Raw genomic sequence first — 14,881 nt, forward strand, 5'->3', positions numbered from 1 at the left:
TCGTAGTCAAGGTTATAATGCTTCCATACACTCTTAACATTTTACATAAACATGTACAATGATAATATACTATGAAATTAATAAATATATACAAGTCGATGATTGCCTTCCAAAAAATCTTAAAATATTTTTTTTCCTTCAGCAGAGGGAACGTTTCAATAATTCTGGGAAAATAGTGACGGGAACTCCAAGCAGGACAGATTGTTACGTTTCACAGTCAATGACACGATCAGACAATGACAACAAATCATTTTGCTGTTGTTGGTTGAGGGGTATTTCCCACAATTTGTCCAGGAGTATATAACCTGCTGGAGCCGAGAGTCCATCACCACTGTCCTCAGCAAGAGTTTAACATGCAGACAACATTCACAGTGAGCGCCCTGCTCCTAGCAGTGGTGACAGGCAGCCCCCTCCAGGGCTCGTCACTGCAGCTCACCAACACACCAACACAAGATACCAATCTGGCGCCAATTTACACGTCGGACGAGGAGCTTGATTCATATTTGGTGCAAGTCGAGGGACGAGAACCGTCCCTAAACTCTGGTGAAGATGGTTTGAGTCATGAACGAAGAAAGCGACAGACCACAGTATCCGGATCCGCCAACACTGAACGCCTGGGTGGTGGGTAAGTGGACTCTCCTCACAGCTTAATATATTATACTTGTGTAACGAATTGGAGATCACACACCGGCTCACTGCTTATATAGAAACAATAAGGGTTTTGGAGAGAAGTCTTTTATATCTACATCAATAAAAGATTTCTTTTTGACAGTCTGTCCTAGGTTGGAGGCCAGTCGCTTGGTGCTAAACTCACCTGGTAGCTTACTATGTAACCCTACCAGTTACCATGTAACCCCTATCAGTTACCATGTAACCCTACCAGTTACCATGTAACCCCTATCAGTTACCATGTAACCCTACCAGTTACCAAGTAACTCAGTTACATGGTTAAGTGGAAGGGATTGGCCAACACAGAGGGGTCAGGGTTGGCCCTATTGCTCCCCTTTACGGGATCAGGGCTCAAATGGGGAACCCACTGAAATCTGCGTAAATGAAATAGTGGCCTTGGAGTCCATACAGTTACATTATGTGTACATAATTATAAAAAATCAGATATTGATATGCAAAATGAATGTTCTTATAGCAGATTTGCATTCCACGAGCACCCTATACTTAAATGATGCAACTGGGTACCTCCTACTAGTATAAGGGACAAGATATGTAAGGGAATTGTTCTGTATGTTGAAGGGGTCGTGGAACATGGGATGTGTTCCACGAACTATATCTCATGTTCCACGGAACATGGGGTGTGTTCAGTGTATTTCAAGGGTCAGGGGACTATAACGTATGATATGTTGCATGTGTTGTAGGGCTCTGCGAGACAGCGCTACCATCAACTTGGGTCACACCTTCGACACACACAATCCAAGGCGGCCTCAGTGTTGACCGCACCAAAGTTCCCGGGTAAGACAACCATATTCCACTGTTTATCATTGTTTTTGTAAACTGTTGGTACACTTTGGCTCAGTATTTTAACTCAAATTTGAAATATATAAACAGTAAAATGGACAAATTCATCTTCGTTAATTTAGTACAGTATATTTTTTATAAATATTTATCTATATATAGATCATATAAACAAAGATTCTGTACAATAAATTATACAGTAGCACAGATAATGTAGTAATTTGTATACCATGATGCAGCCTTGGGAGCGAGAGGAACGTGGGAGCCAGTTTGAGTTACGTGTATAAGCCCAACAAACAGACCTCCTTCACCGCCGGTGTTCAACACTCCCGGGGTGGAGGCGGCAGGTAGGCCTCTCTTCCAGCTGTTCTCGTCACACTTCGCTGTTAACACCTGTTACACCCTTCAGTCTAAACACCTGCTACACCCTTCACTGTAAACATGTGCAAATGCCCATTACAACATCCGCCAGTGTCATTACTATAGATTCTGTCATGTATTCATATACAGTTTATAAGTGTTATAAAGTCTGCATTTCCTCGTAAGATTATATTTGATATTTTCATCGCAGCTCAGAGTTTGTCTCGTGAAGAACCTTCATTAATTATTATTTCTCATTTAAATGTTAAAGCAAAACTATTTCCAACAGGTCCAACAGTTTTGGACTTGGTTTCAGTCACACGTTCGACCGGAAGAGGAGAGCCACAGAGAACTTGTAAATAACGTCTTGTGAAGAAGTGAAAGTTGAGTGTTCTTAAGATGCCAGCGTTCCTCTCCAGTATCACTAGAGGACCTCCAGAGACCCGTGTCTAACTAGTCCTGTCAACGCCTCTTATAGAGCGTCTTTGTCCGGAGCCACAACTGGTTAGGTTAGTTAGCGATGAAGTTTAATACAAGTTTGAATCCTACTGTACAAAATTAATTTTGATTTGTTGTACTAAGCCATTATGAACTTCAATTTTATAATGCTTTAGATATTGATATTTACATGTATTATATTTCTGTTGAATAAAGTTTATCAATGAAGGCAAAATTTTCTAATTTATTTCTCACAAATAACTTTAATATTTATTATAATTAGCAAAAGACTACAACATGTTTTGATTAAATCTTTTTAGAGAAACATTTGCTGATGACTACGGAGGTAAACTATTTATAATAATGCTCAAACTTACACTTTATGACACTAAACAGATGCAAACCTGAATTATTCTCGGTTATAAAGTATACTTCTTGGTTGTTCGGTATATTAATGAATTTACCTTAGTAACCCTCCCACCGTTGGTAGGCCTTAAGCTCAACACCGTTGATATAACTTTAATACATTATAACTTAATATAACTTTATACCAACTTTAATTCGTTGATATCTTAAGTGTACTCCGGACTTCGCAGCGTCTATACACAATACACAATTAATAAAGCAAGTCAACGATGGATTCCTGTATACATTTACATTAATCTTTACACACTATAGTGCCGAGATGCTTGCCTGAATCATCACAGCCTGCCCTCATCACAGCCTGCCCTCATCACAGCCTGCCCTAATCAACAAAGGCCAAAAGCTTGTTAATCCAGTCGCCAAACCCCCTGTTTATTAATAGAAAAATGTCTTACACACGACTCTCACAAGTGAGGACTTTCGAATATTTCTCGAACAGTGCTTCGTTGACAACCTCTGTTCGAATTACAACTCTGTAAACAACCCGTCCTCGACTCAAGTTCATTACATCCAGCGGTCAACCCGCTGCATAGTCGATGATGGTTGATATACACATTAATGAATATATCAATAATTATTAAGGACAAGACCGGAATATAACGATGCCAACACAGAAGACACTTCAATAATTATACCACCAATAATTGTATCTCACTAATTGTACCACCAATAAGTGTATCATTGCTAATTGTATCACCAATAATTGAATTATCAAGATTTACAGAGCACTGGGATGTGTATAGTAGTGTTTCAATGTAGTTTGTAATTTATCTTAAAGGAAAATAAGTACAGAATCTCAGTTATGATAGCCACAGTTTTCTTTATTGATAAATACTCGTCACTCACAGTAGTCAATACTGTCATATGCATGTGTGTTGTGGGTCATCCAAGGGTCACTATCAGTTCCTCTGAGTGAAGGTGAACTTGAGAGGCCGTGACGGAATGAACACGAGGCGACTGACGAGTTCCAGGTCTTCATACTCATAACCAACAGTGAAGCGTTGCATGGCCTGTACAGGAATAACATTTATTAATCAAACAATCATTCTTTTAAGGAAACTAATATTTGTAAATGCTATTTCTTCTCTTCGAGTCAACAAAGAGAACCACTCAATTCTTCAAATTGGATCTACGGAGCATGGCTGATTCACCAGGAAAACAAACCCAATTTTTAGGGTATATTTCGACATAACAGATAATTAGCAGATCTTCCTCACAAAAGCCACGAGACTTTAAATTAGCAGATCATTATTTATAGGGTCCCGGAAGTACAGTCGGATTCGCTCTCGACTAAATCTTTAATTCCGGGTTCGGATTCCGAACGGAAGGGAAATGATTAGCTGCGTTTCCAATTCCATAATTTCCCTGTTCACCTACTGTAAATAGGTTAATCAGCTTGTTGTGGGGCTGCATCCTAGGGAGGGTCGAAGTACCCCCCCCCCCACCCTTGGGGGGGGGGGACCTCGATATAAGCCTAACATGTATATATACAATGGTTACGTGTCCCCCGACACAATGAATTATTAAATTATAATCTTATTCACTTTGTAATATAAATATATTTCTTTAGTCTATCACAAAATACACTTTCCAAGTGCCATTAACAGAAAACGAAAACATTTCTTTCAATAGATAACACTTAAATACAACAAATTATTTTTGTTGTTCTGTGTTTGTCTTCTCGAAAACGATTACTCCATGTCTTATTGAAAGAGTTCTCCATTCTTGGATTACTTGGCGCAGAGAAACATTTTTGGGTGACTAATTCTAGCGAGACACAACTGGACGACTTACTTTAGCGAGACACTACTGGATGACTTACCCTCGCGATAAAAGTGAACATTTTTTGCTCAGCAATGCGGCGACCAATACACATCCTGGTACCAGCACCAAAGGGCAGGGTGGCATAGGGATGGATGGGGCCAAGGGGCTTGTGCCTCAACCAACGCTCAGGAATAAACTCCTTTGCCCGCGGGAACAAGGACTCGTCCCAGCCCATCAGCATGCCGAGCATAGCCACCATCCACTGGGCGCCGCCAGAAACGTGTCGAGTTAATGAAACAGATAACACATGCATTATTATACGCTGATGTAAAGTGACCTTTTAGGGCAATGTTTCACAATATTCATATGGAAATGAAGCGAACGTTCACTTTATTACAGTGAAGGCAACACACCCCTTTAGGAATTAAGTAGCCACTTAGTACAAAGTCCTTGTCCAACGTTCTTCCCATTCCAAGTACTATAGGGAAAACCCTGGAAAAAAAGAATATTCAATTACACATGATAATATTATATAATTAAAATCCAGTTCAGCTTTTGCACACCAATGAATTGAATATAAAGAAAACACTAGAGGGGAAAAATTGCTATTCCGGATGCCTTCAACCTTCTCACAAGGGGTTTCTCTCTCTCTCTCTAAGGTTTCTCACCTTCTGAGGTGAGGCAAGTTCACCTTCGTCCCCCAGCAGCACTGAACTAAGTAAGCAACACACGCTTCTGAAGTTCATGCTGGAAAATCATCATTAAACTTCCACTTGACTCTGTGGAAATAAGTACTCTTACCATCAGATCTGGGGGTCTTAGTGTCTTTACAGCTGACCAAATTGGATTGCCAGCCTTCATAAGAATATCACAATAAAGGAACTGCAGAAGGCGTATTGGCCCTTACAAGGGAACTCCTGGTTATATTCAAATAAAATTATTATCATACATGTCCATCCCTTGCTCAAAGCAATCCAGCGATCCCATGTCAATTATGTGACCTGGTAATTTGTTCCATAATTCTACACCGTTCCTAAACCAATTATTTTTATTGACAGAGACAGAGAGAGAGAGAGACAGACAGAGACAGAGACAGAGACAGAGAGAGAGAGAGACAGACTCACACTCAACAGGTGGGCGGGACTCATAACCTCACACTAAACAAGTGGCAGGGACTCATAACCTCACACTCAGCCAGTGGCAGGGACTCATAACCTCACACTCAACAGGTGGGCGGGACTATAACCTCACACTCAACAGGTGGGCGGGACTTATAACCTCACACTCAGCAAGTGGCAGGGACTCATAACCTCACACTCAGCAAGTGGACGGGACCTGCTCAGTAACTCTCACACTCAGAAACCCAAATAACTCTGGAAGTCACACCTGATCACTCAGAACAACCACCATCTTGGACTAACAGTGACCAAGACGCTAACAACAGCACAGCAATGTCAATGTCTGAAACATAAACCCACGAAGGACAAGCATAAGAACTGTTCATTGATAACTTACAAACATCAAGAAAGAGCAATGATGATGAAAGAAAGAAATTCCACAAAAAAATACTACTTGCACCATTGATCAGTGAAGCAGTGGAGCAGTGAAGCAGTTGAGACAAGCCCGGATACTTTTCTCCTACTTCAGCTTCTCTCTTCCAGCTTCTTCTCTTCTCTAATACCCACCTCTCCTCTCACGCGTCGGCTGTCATTAACACCGAAACTTAACACCGAATTTTGGTCGAATGCCTCCTTCAACTGCTGCAAACGTCCTTCGATATTAAGTTTCACTTATGAGAAGGAGAGTGATGCGATGCTGCCTTTTCTAGATGTAACAGCCGCGGAAAGGAATTGAGGCTTTCATATTGCAGTCTACACTAAGGACACGAAAATAGGAATGTGCCCTTAATGTGCCTTAATGCTAACAGTGACTGCCCGGAGAGGTGCAAGTGTTGTCAACGCCTATGTCAACCGAGCTCTCACTCACAGCTCTTAATTGGAAGCAGGTCGACGAGGAATTAACTAGAGCAAGGCAGATCCTGGTCAATAATGGCTTTTCTAACAGTTATGTTGAAGGCGTCATTAAAAGAAAGGTGACACGCCATGCAACCTATGAAGAAGCATTCAGCACAACACCCGTACTCCCCAATCAAATTATTTTACTGGAATTTTTTTTCCACGACTTATGATATGGAGGAAAGAGTCCTTAAAGATATTATTGATAGGAATGTTAACCCCCACAGACACCAATCAAAAGATACAACTAAGAATATATTACAAAAAAAGAATGACGGCCAACTACTTGTGAAGAATTCTCCAGACACAAAGCAAAACACCTTAAGAGAAACCAACTTCGTCTATGCATTTACATGCCCATTCGGGGACTTGTCAGCCCCAAAGATCTTAGTATACAGGCAAGACAACAGCGTCTTGCCTGTATATAAAGACGTATATACTAGAGAGAGACAAGTCTCTCTCTAGGCGATTAACAATGCAAAAGCAACAGGGCTCCATTAAGGAGCATAGAATTTCCTCACTCAACCAGACCATCACCAGAGACATCTTAACAAGCAACACTGAAATAATCGACAGGTATAACGAAAACAGAAGACTGGCCATCAGCAAGGCACTACACATAAAACATTCCAGGCCAGCAATCAACAACCAGTGAACATAATTACATTCTACCTGTTTCAAGACCCCGAGCCAATGCAGAGACAGGATCAAATGACCCCGCCTTAGGAACACAAGCAGCCACAAGCACATGAGCTGCCCTTGTTGCCACATTTAATACCCTTCCAATATTCACTATCTTATGCCATTTATCCACTTGTTCTTTACCACCTCACCCAAAGAGAATATAAGGGAGTGCTAAAAATGGTAAACTAGTCCTGGAGAATGTAAGAGTGACCTTGTGAAATGCATCCCTAGGCATCCCTATATATATATATATAATATGTAGTAGTAGTAGGCATCCGTCAATCCCGTGGGGTTATGGAGTTGTGCCCTGGGTGTCTAGTTGTTGTAGTGTAGTTGGATGCAGAGCCTGCTGTGGCTGTGAAGGCCAACCCGAGAATGACAGTCCCGATTGAAGCGAGCGCAGATAAACGCCGAAGCGGGTGCGTCTGACAGTGATCGAGACCTCCTCTGAAGTCTATTATCCTCCGCCTGCCTCTTCAGTTCATCCTCGAATTGCCGGAGTCCCTTCTGCACTTTGTATCTCCAGGCAGATCTGTCCGCAGCTGCTGCCTCCTAAGTGTAGATGTCGATGTTCATCTGCTTGAGGTCGCGTTTGCAGGCCTCTTTGAAACGCAGCTGATGTCTTCCGGTGGGTCTCCTTCCTGATGCCAGTTCTCCATACAAGAGGTCGGTATGCGGCCATCGACCATGCGTGTGACATGTCCCAGCCATCGCATGCCTCTCTGCTTCAGGAGAGTGAACATTAAAGGGACTCCTGTTCTCTCGAGTACTGTGTTGTTAGTGACGTGGTCTTTCCACGTGATGTCAAGGATGTGCCTCAGGTTCCGCATGTGAAAGGTATTGAGCCGTCTCTCCTGGCGAGAGCGCAGGGTCCAGGATTCCGAGCCGTAGAGGTGTACTCACCACACATGCCATGTAGACTTGTGCCTTGGTGTGCACTGTCAGTTTGGCATTTTCCCAAATGAGCTTTGTGAGCCTGGCCAGTGTTGCGGCCTTCCCGATACGCCTATTGAGCTCCGTATCCAGGGAAAGGGTGTCTGAGATTGTGGAGCCCAGGTACACAAACTCGTGAACTGCCTCCAGCATATTGTCTGCTATATTTATACAGGGTACCTCATTGACATCTTGTTCTGTCACCTGTGTCTTCTTCAGGCTTATTGTCAGGCCGAATGCAGAACAGGCTGCGGCAAAGCGGTTGCATAGCTGTTGCAGGCCTTCTGTTGTGTGTGTGGTGATCGCTGTGTCGTCGGCGAAGATGAACTCACTGAGGATTTGCATCTGTACTTTTGTCTTTACTCGGAGTCTGGATAGATTATAGAGCTTTCCATCAGATCTTGTTCGGAGATAGATGCCTTCTGTGGTTGTTCAAAAGGCATGCTTGACGAGGATCGCGAAGAAGATGCCGAACAGGGTTGGAACAAGAACGCACCCCTGTTTAACACCACTGTTGATGTTGAATGGTTCAGATGTTGAGCCGTCGTATACGACTGTCCCCTTCATGTCCTTGTGGAACGATTGTATCATGCTGAGTAGGATGGGTGGACAGCCAATTTTGGCCAAGATCTTGAAGAGTCCGTCCCGGTACACGAAGTTGAAGGCCTTTGTAAGGTCAATGAAAGCGATGTACACGACTTTTCTCTGCTCCCTGCACTTTTCTTAAAGCTGTCTCAGGGAGAACACCATGTCAGTGGTCGACCTCTCTGCTCGGAAACCACACTGTGACTCGGGGTACACTCTTTCGGCAAGAATCTGGAGCCTGACCAAGACGACCTTGGCGAAGAGTTTGCCAACGACGCTGAGGAGGGAGATGCCGCGATAGTTGTCACCTTTTATCACTTATAGTTATCACTTTTGTCACCTTTATTTTTGTAGAGAGTGATGATGTTTGCATCTCTCATGTCTTGTGGCACCGAGCCGTCCCTCCAGCACTGGCACAGAAGTTCATGTAGCTCAGTTTAAGTGTTCAACGAGCGCACTTGAGAACTTCAAGCGGAATCCCGTCGTCTCCTGGGGCCTTCCCTGAGGAAAGTGAATCCAGCGCTTTCTCAACTTCTTCCACAGTTGGTTCAAGATCAAGTTCTTCCATGATGGGCAGGCATTCGATAGCATCCAAAGCCTCTACGCTGACCAAGTTCTCTCTGGAGTAGAGTTCGGAGTAATGTTCCACCCAGTGATTCATCTGTTGATCACGGTCTTTAATGATCTCTCCAATGGCTGACTTTGGAGGAGCCGTCCTGTTTTGTGTAGGGCCTGTTGCCTGTTTGACCACTTCGTACATGCCTTTTATGTTGCCGAAAGTGGCCACAGTCTGGATACTGAAAAAGAGTCGAAGCCAGTAATCGTTAGCACAGTGCCTCACAGTTTGTTGAACTCTACTGCGGGCAGTATAGAGGGCCTGTAGTTCCTTTCTGAGGGCAGGTTCTTGCAGGATGAGAGAGCTCCTCTCTTTTCCTCTACGAGGGGTAACAGTTCCTATGCACTGGCCTCGAACGAATCTGCTGACTTGTTCTGCCTCTTACCGAAGGTGGACATAGCAGTGTTGAAAATAGTGCCTACGAGATGTGACCACCTCTCATTTTCGCAATCTCAGGGTGGTACAGGAAGGGCATTTACCAGCGCCGCAGTGAATTCCTACACCTTGTGAAGGTCACGGGTCTTGTTTACGTTAATGTGTGGTCTTCCATCCTTCTTTGGTCTGTGGATTTTCTGGGGCTGGAACTTTGCTCTGCAAACTACGAGAAAGTGGTCGGTGTCACAATCTGCGCTCTGGAAGCTGGGGGTCAGTTTGACGTTTCTCAGATTGTTACGCCCCGTAAGCACCAGGTCGAGTTGGTGCCAATGCTTAGACCTGGGGTGTCTCCAGGAAACCTTATGCTGGGGCTTGGTATCGAAGAAGGAATTGGTGATGCAGAGATCAAGACGGCAGCAGAACTCCAGGAGGCGCTGCATAAATGCGTCACATAAATGCAAACAAGCCTGAACGGTCTCCAGGCATATATGCCACTGAAAATTCACACCCCAGAAGTGACTCGAACACATACTGCCAGAAGCAATGCAACTGATGTACAGGATCCCTTAACCACTCGACCAACACAACCGGACAAAAGAGGATGGTAGTCGAGGCTATTTCCATCCCCACGCCGGCACTCGGTTGGTAATCTTGGGCATGGTATTTTATCAAATCACCTCATTCTTTGGGGCACTTTTGAGGAACACAAATGCGAATAAGCCTGAATGGTCTCCAGACATATATACCACTGAAAACTCGCACCCCAAAAGTGCCTTGAACCCATAATGCCAGAAGCAATGCAACTGATGTACAGGATCCCTTAACCACTCGAATAACACGACCGGACAAAAGAGGATGAGAAAAAAATGAGAAAAATATACAAATTCAGGAAAATTTGGCTTATTAGGCAAATCGGGCCTTGCATAGTAGGCCGAATACGACGCTCTAGCTACTAGGTATATATATATATATATATATATATATATATATATATATATATATATATATATATATATATATATATATATATATATATATATATATATATATATATATATACATATATATATATATATATATATATATATATATATATATATATATATATATATATATATATATGGCTACCTAGTAGCCAGAACGTCGTATTCGGCCTACTATGCAAGGCCCGATTTGTCTAATAAGCCAAGTTTTCCTGAATTTGTATATTTTCTCTAAATTTTTTTATGAAATGATAAAGCTACCCATTTCATTATGTATGAGTTCATTTTTTTTATAGGAGTTAAAATTAACGTAGATATATGACCGAACCTAACCAACCTTCCCTAACCTAACCTATCTTAACCTAACATAAACTAACATAACTGAGTCAATACTTTATGTTTCTAATTTAATATAATATTAATAATTCAAATAAACCATTTGGAAACAATTTATTTAAAATAACGAAAATCACTCGGCCTATTAGGCAAATCAGGCCTTGCATAGTAGGCCTAGAAGTACGTTCTGGCTACTAGGTACGACATTATATATATATATATATATATATATATATATATGCGAACAAGCCTGAATGGTCCCCAGGACATATGCAACTGAAAACTCACACCCCAGAAGTGACTCGAACCCATACTCCCAGAAGCAACGCAACTGGTATGTACAAGACGCCTTAATCCACTTGACCATCACGACCGGACATAATGAGGTGATAGCCGAGGCTATATGAACCACCCCACCGCCGGCACTCGGATAGTTATCTTGGGCATAGCATTTTACCAAATCACCTCATTCTTTGGGGCACACGTGAGGAACACAAATGCGAACAAGCCTGAATGGTCCCCAGGACATATGCAACTGAAAACTCACACCCCAGAAGTGACTCGAACCCATACTCCCAGAAGCAACGCAACTGGTATGTACAAGACGCCTTAATCCACTTGACCATCACGACCGGACATAATGAGGTGATAGCCGAGGCTATATGAACCACCCCACCGCCGGCACTCGGATAGTTATCTTGGGCATAGCATTTTACCAAATCACCTCATTCTTTGGGGCACACGTGAGGAACACAAATGCGAACAAGCCTGAATGGTCCCCAGGACATATGCAACTGAAAACTCACACCCCAGAAGTGACTCGAACCCATACTCCCAGAAGCAACGCAACTGGTATGTACAAGACGCCTTAATCCACTTGACCATCACGACCGGACATAATGAGGTGATAGCCGAGGCTATATGAACCACCCCACCGCCGGCACTCGGATAGTTATCTTGGGCATAGCATTTTACCAAATCACCTCATTCTTTGGGGCACACGTGAGGAACACAAATGCGAACAAGCCTGAATGGTCCCCAGGACATATGCAACTGAAAACTCACACCCCAGAAGTGACTCGAACCCATACTCCCAGAAGCAACGCAACTGGTATGTACAAGACGCCTTAATCCACTTGACCATCACGACCGGACATAATGAGGTGATAGCCGAGGCTATATGAACCACCCCACCGCCGGCACTCGGATAGTTATCTTGGGCATAGCATTTTACCAAATCACCTCATTCTTTGGGGCACACGTGAGGAACACAAATGCGAACAAGCCTGAATGGTCCCCAGGACATATGCAACTGAAAACTCACACCCCAGAAGTGACTCGAACCCATACTCCCAGAAGCAACGCAACTGGTATGTACAAGACGCCTTAATCCACTTGACCATCACGACCGGACATAATGAGGTGATAGCCGAGGCTATATGAACCACCCCACCGCCGGCACTCGGATAGTTATCTTGGGCATAGCATTTTACCAAATCACCTCATTCTTTGGGGCACACGTGAGGAACACAAATGCGAACAAGCCTGAATGGTCCCCAGGACATATGCAACTGAAAACTCACACCCCAGAAGTGACTCGAACCCATACTCCCAGAAGCAACGCAACTGGTATGTACAAGACGCCTTAATCCACTTGACCATCACGACCGGACATAATGAGGTGATAGCCGAGGCTATATGAACCACCCCACCGCCGGCACTCGGATAGTTATCTTGGGCATAGCATTTTACCAAATCACCTCATTCTTTGGGGCACACGTGAGGAACACAAATGCGAACAAGCCTGAATGGTCCCCAGGACATATGCAACTGAAAACTCACACCCCAGAAGTGACTCGAACCCATACTCCCAGAAGCAATGCAACTGGTATGTACAAGACGCCTTAATCCACTTGACCATCACGACCGGACATAATGAGGTGATAGCCGAGGCTATATGAACCACCCCACCGCCGGCACTCGGATAGTTATCTTGGGCATAGCATTTTACCAAATCACCTCATTCTTTGGGGCACACGTGAGGAACACAAATGCGAACAAGCCTGAATGGTCCCCAGGACATATGCAACTGAAAACTCACACCCCAGAAGTGACTCGAACCCATACTCCCAGAAGCAACGCAACTGGTATGTACAAGACGCCTTAATCCACTTGACCATCACGACCGGACATAATGAGGTGATAGCCGAGGCTATATGAACCACCCCACCGCCGGCACTCGGATAGTTATCTTGGGCATAGCATTTTACCAAATCACCTCATTCTTTGGGGCACACGTGAGGAACACAAATGCGAACAAGCCTGAATGGTCCCCAGGACATATGCAACTGAAAACTCACACCCCAGAAGTGACTCGAACCCATACTCCCAGAAGCAACGCAACTGGTATGTACAAGACGCCTTAATCCACTTGACCATCACGACCGGACATAATGAGGTGATAGCCGAGGCTATATGAACCACCCCACCGCCGGCACTCGGATAGTTATCTTGGGCATAGCATTTTACCAAATCACCTCATTCTTTGGGGCACACGTGAGGAACACAAATGCGAACAAGCCTGAATGGTCCCCAGGACATATGCAACTGAAAACTCACACCCCAGAAGTGACTCGAACCCATACTCCCAGAAGCAACGCAACTGGTATGTACAAGACGCCTTAATCCACTTGACCATCACGACCGGACATAATGAGGTGATAGCCGAGGCTATATGAACCACCCCACCGCCGGCACTCGGATAGTTATCTTGGGCATAGCATTTTACCAAATCACCTCATTCTTTGGGGCACACGTGAGGAACACAAATGCGAACAAGCCTGAATGGTCCCCAGGACATATGCAACTGAAAACTCACACCCCAGAAGTGACTCGAACCCATACTCCCAGAAGCAACGCAACTGGTATGTACAAGACGCCTTAATCCACTTGACCATCACGACCGGACATAATGAGGTGATAGCCGAGGCTATATGAACCACCCCACCGCCGGCACTCGGATAGTTATCTTGGGCATAGCATTTTACCAAATCACCTCATTCTTTGGGGCACACGTGAGGAACACAAATGCGAACAAGCCTGAATGGTCCCCAGGACATATGCAACTGAAAACTCACACCCCAGAAGTGACTCGAACCCATACTCCCAGAAGCAACGCAACTGGTATGTACAAGACGCCTTAATCCACTTGACCATCACGACCGGACATAATGAGGTGATAGCCGAGGCTATATGAACCACCCCACCGCCGGCACTCGGATAGTTATCTTGGGCATAGCATTTTACCAAATCACCTCATTCTTTGGGGCACACGTGAGGAACACAAATGCGAACAAGCCTGAATGGTCCCCAGGACATATGCAACTGAAAACTCACACCCCAGAAGTGACTCGAACCCATACTCCCAGAAGCAACGCAACTGGTATGTACAAGACGCCTTAATCCACTTGACCATCACGACCGGACATAATGAGGTGATAGCCGAGGCTATATGAACCACCCCACCGCCGGCACTCGGATAGTTATCTTGGGCATAGCATTTTACCAAATCACCTCATTCTTTGGGGCACACGTGAGGAACACAAATGCGAACAAGCCTGAATGGTCCCCAGGACATATGCAACTGAAAACTCACACCCCAGAAGTGACTCGAACCCATACTCCCAGAAGCAACGCAACTGGTATGTACAAGACGCCTTAATCCACTTGACCATCACGACCGGACATAATGAGGTGATAGCCGAGGCTATATGAACCACCCCACCGCCGGCACTCGGATAGTTATCTTGGGCATAGCATTTTACCAAATCACCTCATTCTTTGGGGCACACGTGAGGAACACAAATGCGAACAAGCCTGACTGGTCCCCAGGACATATGCAA

The 14,881-nt window shown here is 44.2% G+C and overlaps 1 protein-coding gene and 1 long non-coding RNA gene across 2 annotated transcripts; one reads left to right on the forward strand and one right to left on the reverse strand.

Moving 5' to 3' along the window:
- Positions 1-316: 316 nt before the first annotated feature.
- Positions 317-2,500, forward strand: LOC123765982 (uncharacterized). Its single transcript, XM_045754845.2, has 4 exons — positions 317-625; positions 1,371-1,464; positions 1,707-1,814; positions 2,117-2,500. Exons 1-4 carry the CDS (start codon positions 562-564, stop codon positions 2,184-2,186), a joined length of 336 nt encoding a protein of 111 aa, XP_045610801.2. The 5' UTR covers positions 317-561; the 3' UTR covers positions 2,187-2,500.
- A 989-nt stretch (positions 2,501-3,489) lies between these two features.
- LOC138353481 (uncharacterized) lies at positions 3,490-4,946 on the reverse strand. Its single transcript, XR_011223172.1, has 3 exons — positions 4,866-4,946; positions 4,511-4,714; positions 3,490-3,698 (listed from the first exon to the last, which is right to left on the reverse strand). It is a non-coding gene; the product is annotated as an uncharacterized lncRNA (long non-coding RNA).
- Between the last annotated feature and the right edge of the window lie 9,935 nt (positions 4,947-14,881).

The sequence above is a fragment of the Procambarus clarkii genome, chromosome 58 (assembly GCF_040958095.1).
Source record: "Procambarus clarkii isolate CNS0578487 chromosome 58, FALCON_Pclarkii_2.0, whole genome shotgun sequence".
NCBI lineage: Eukaryota > Metazoa > Arthropoda > Malacostraca > Decapoda > Cambaridae > Procambarus > Procambarus clarkii.

Bases quoted from the DNA above. Each gene is read 5' to 3' on its own strand.
- LOC123765982 (XM_045754845.2), top strand. From the start codon at position 562: ATGAACGAAGAAAGCGACAGACCACAGTATCCGGATCCGCCAACACTG. The intron at 626-1,370 runs GTAAGTGGACTC...CATGTGTTGTAG, and splicing joins ACTGAACGCCTGGGTGGTGG to GGCTCTGCGAGACAGCGCTA. The intron at 1,815-2,116 runs GTAGGCCTCTCT...TATTTCCAACAG, and splicing joins TCCCGGGGTGGAGGCGGCAG to GTCCAACAGTTTTGGACTTG.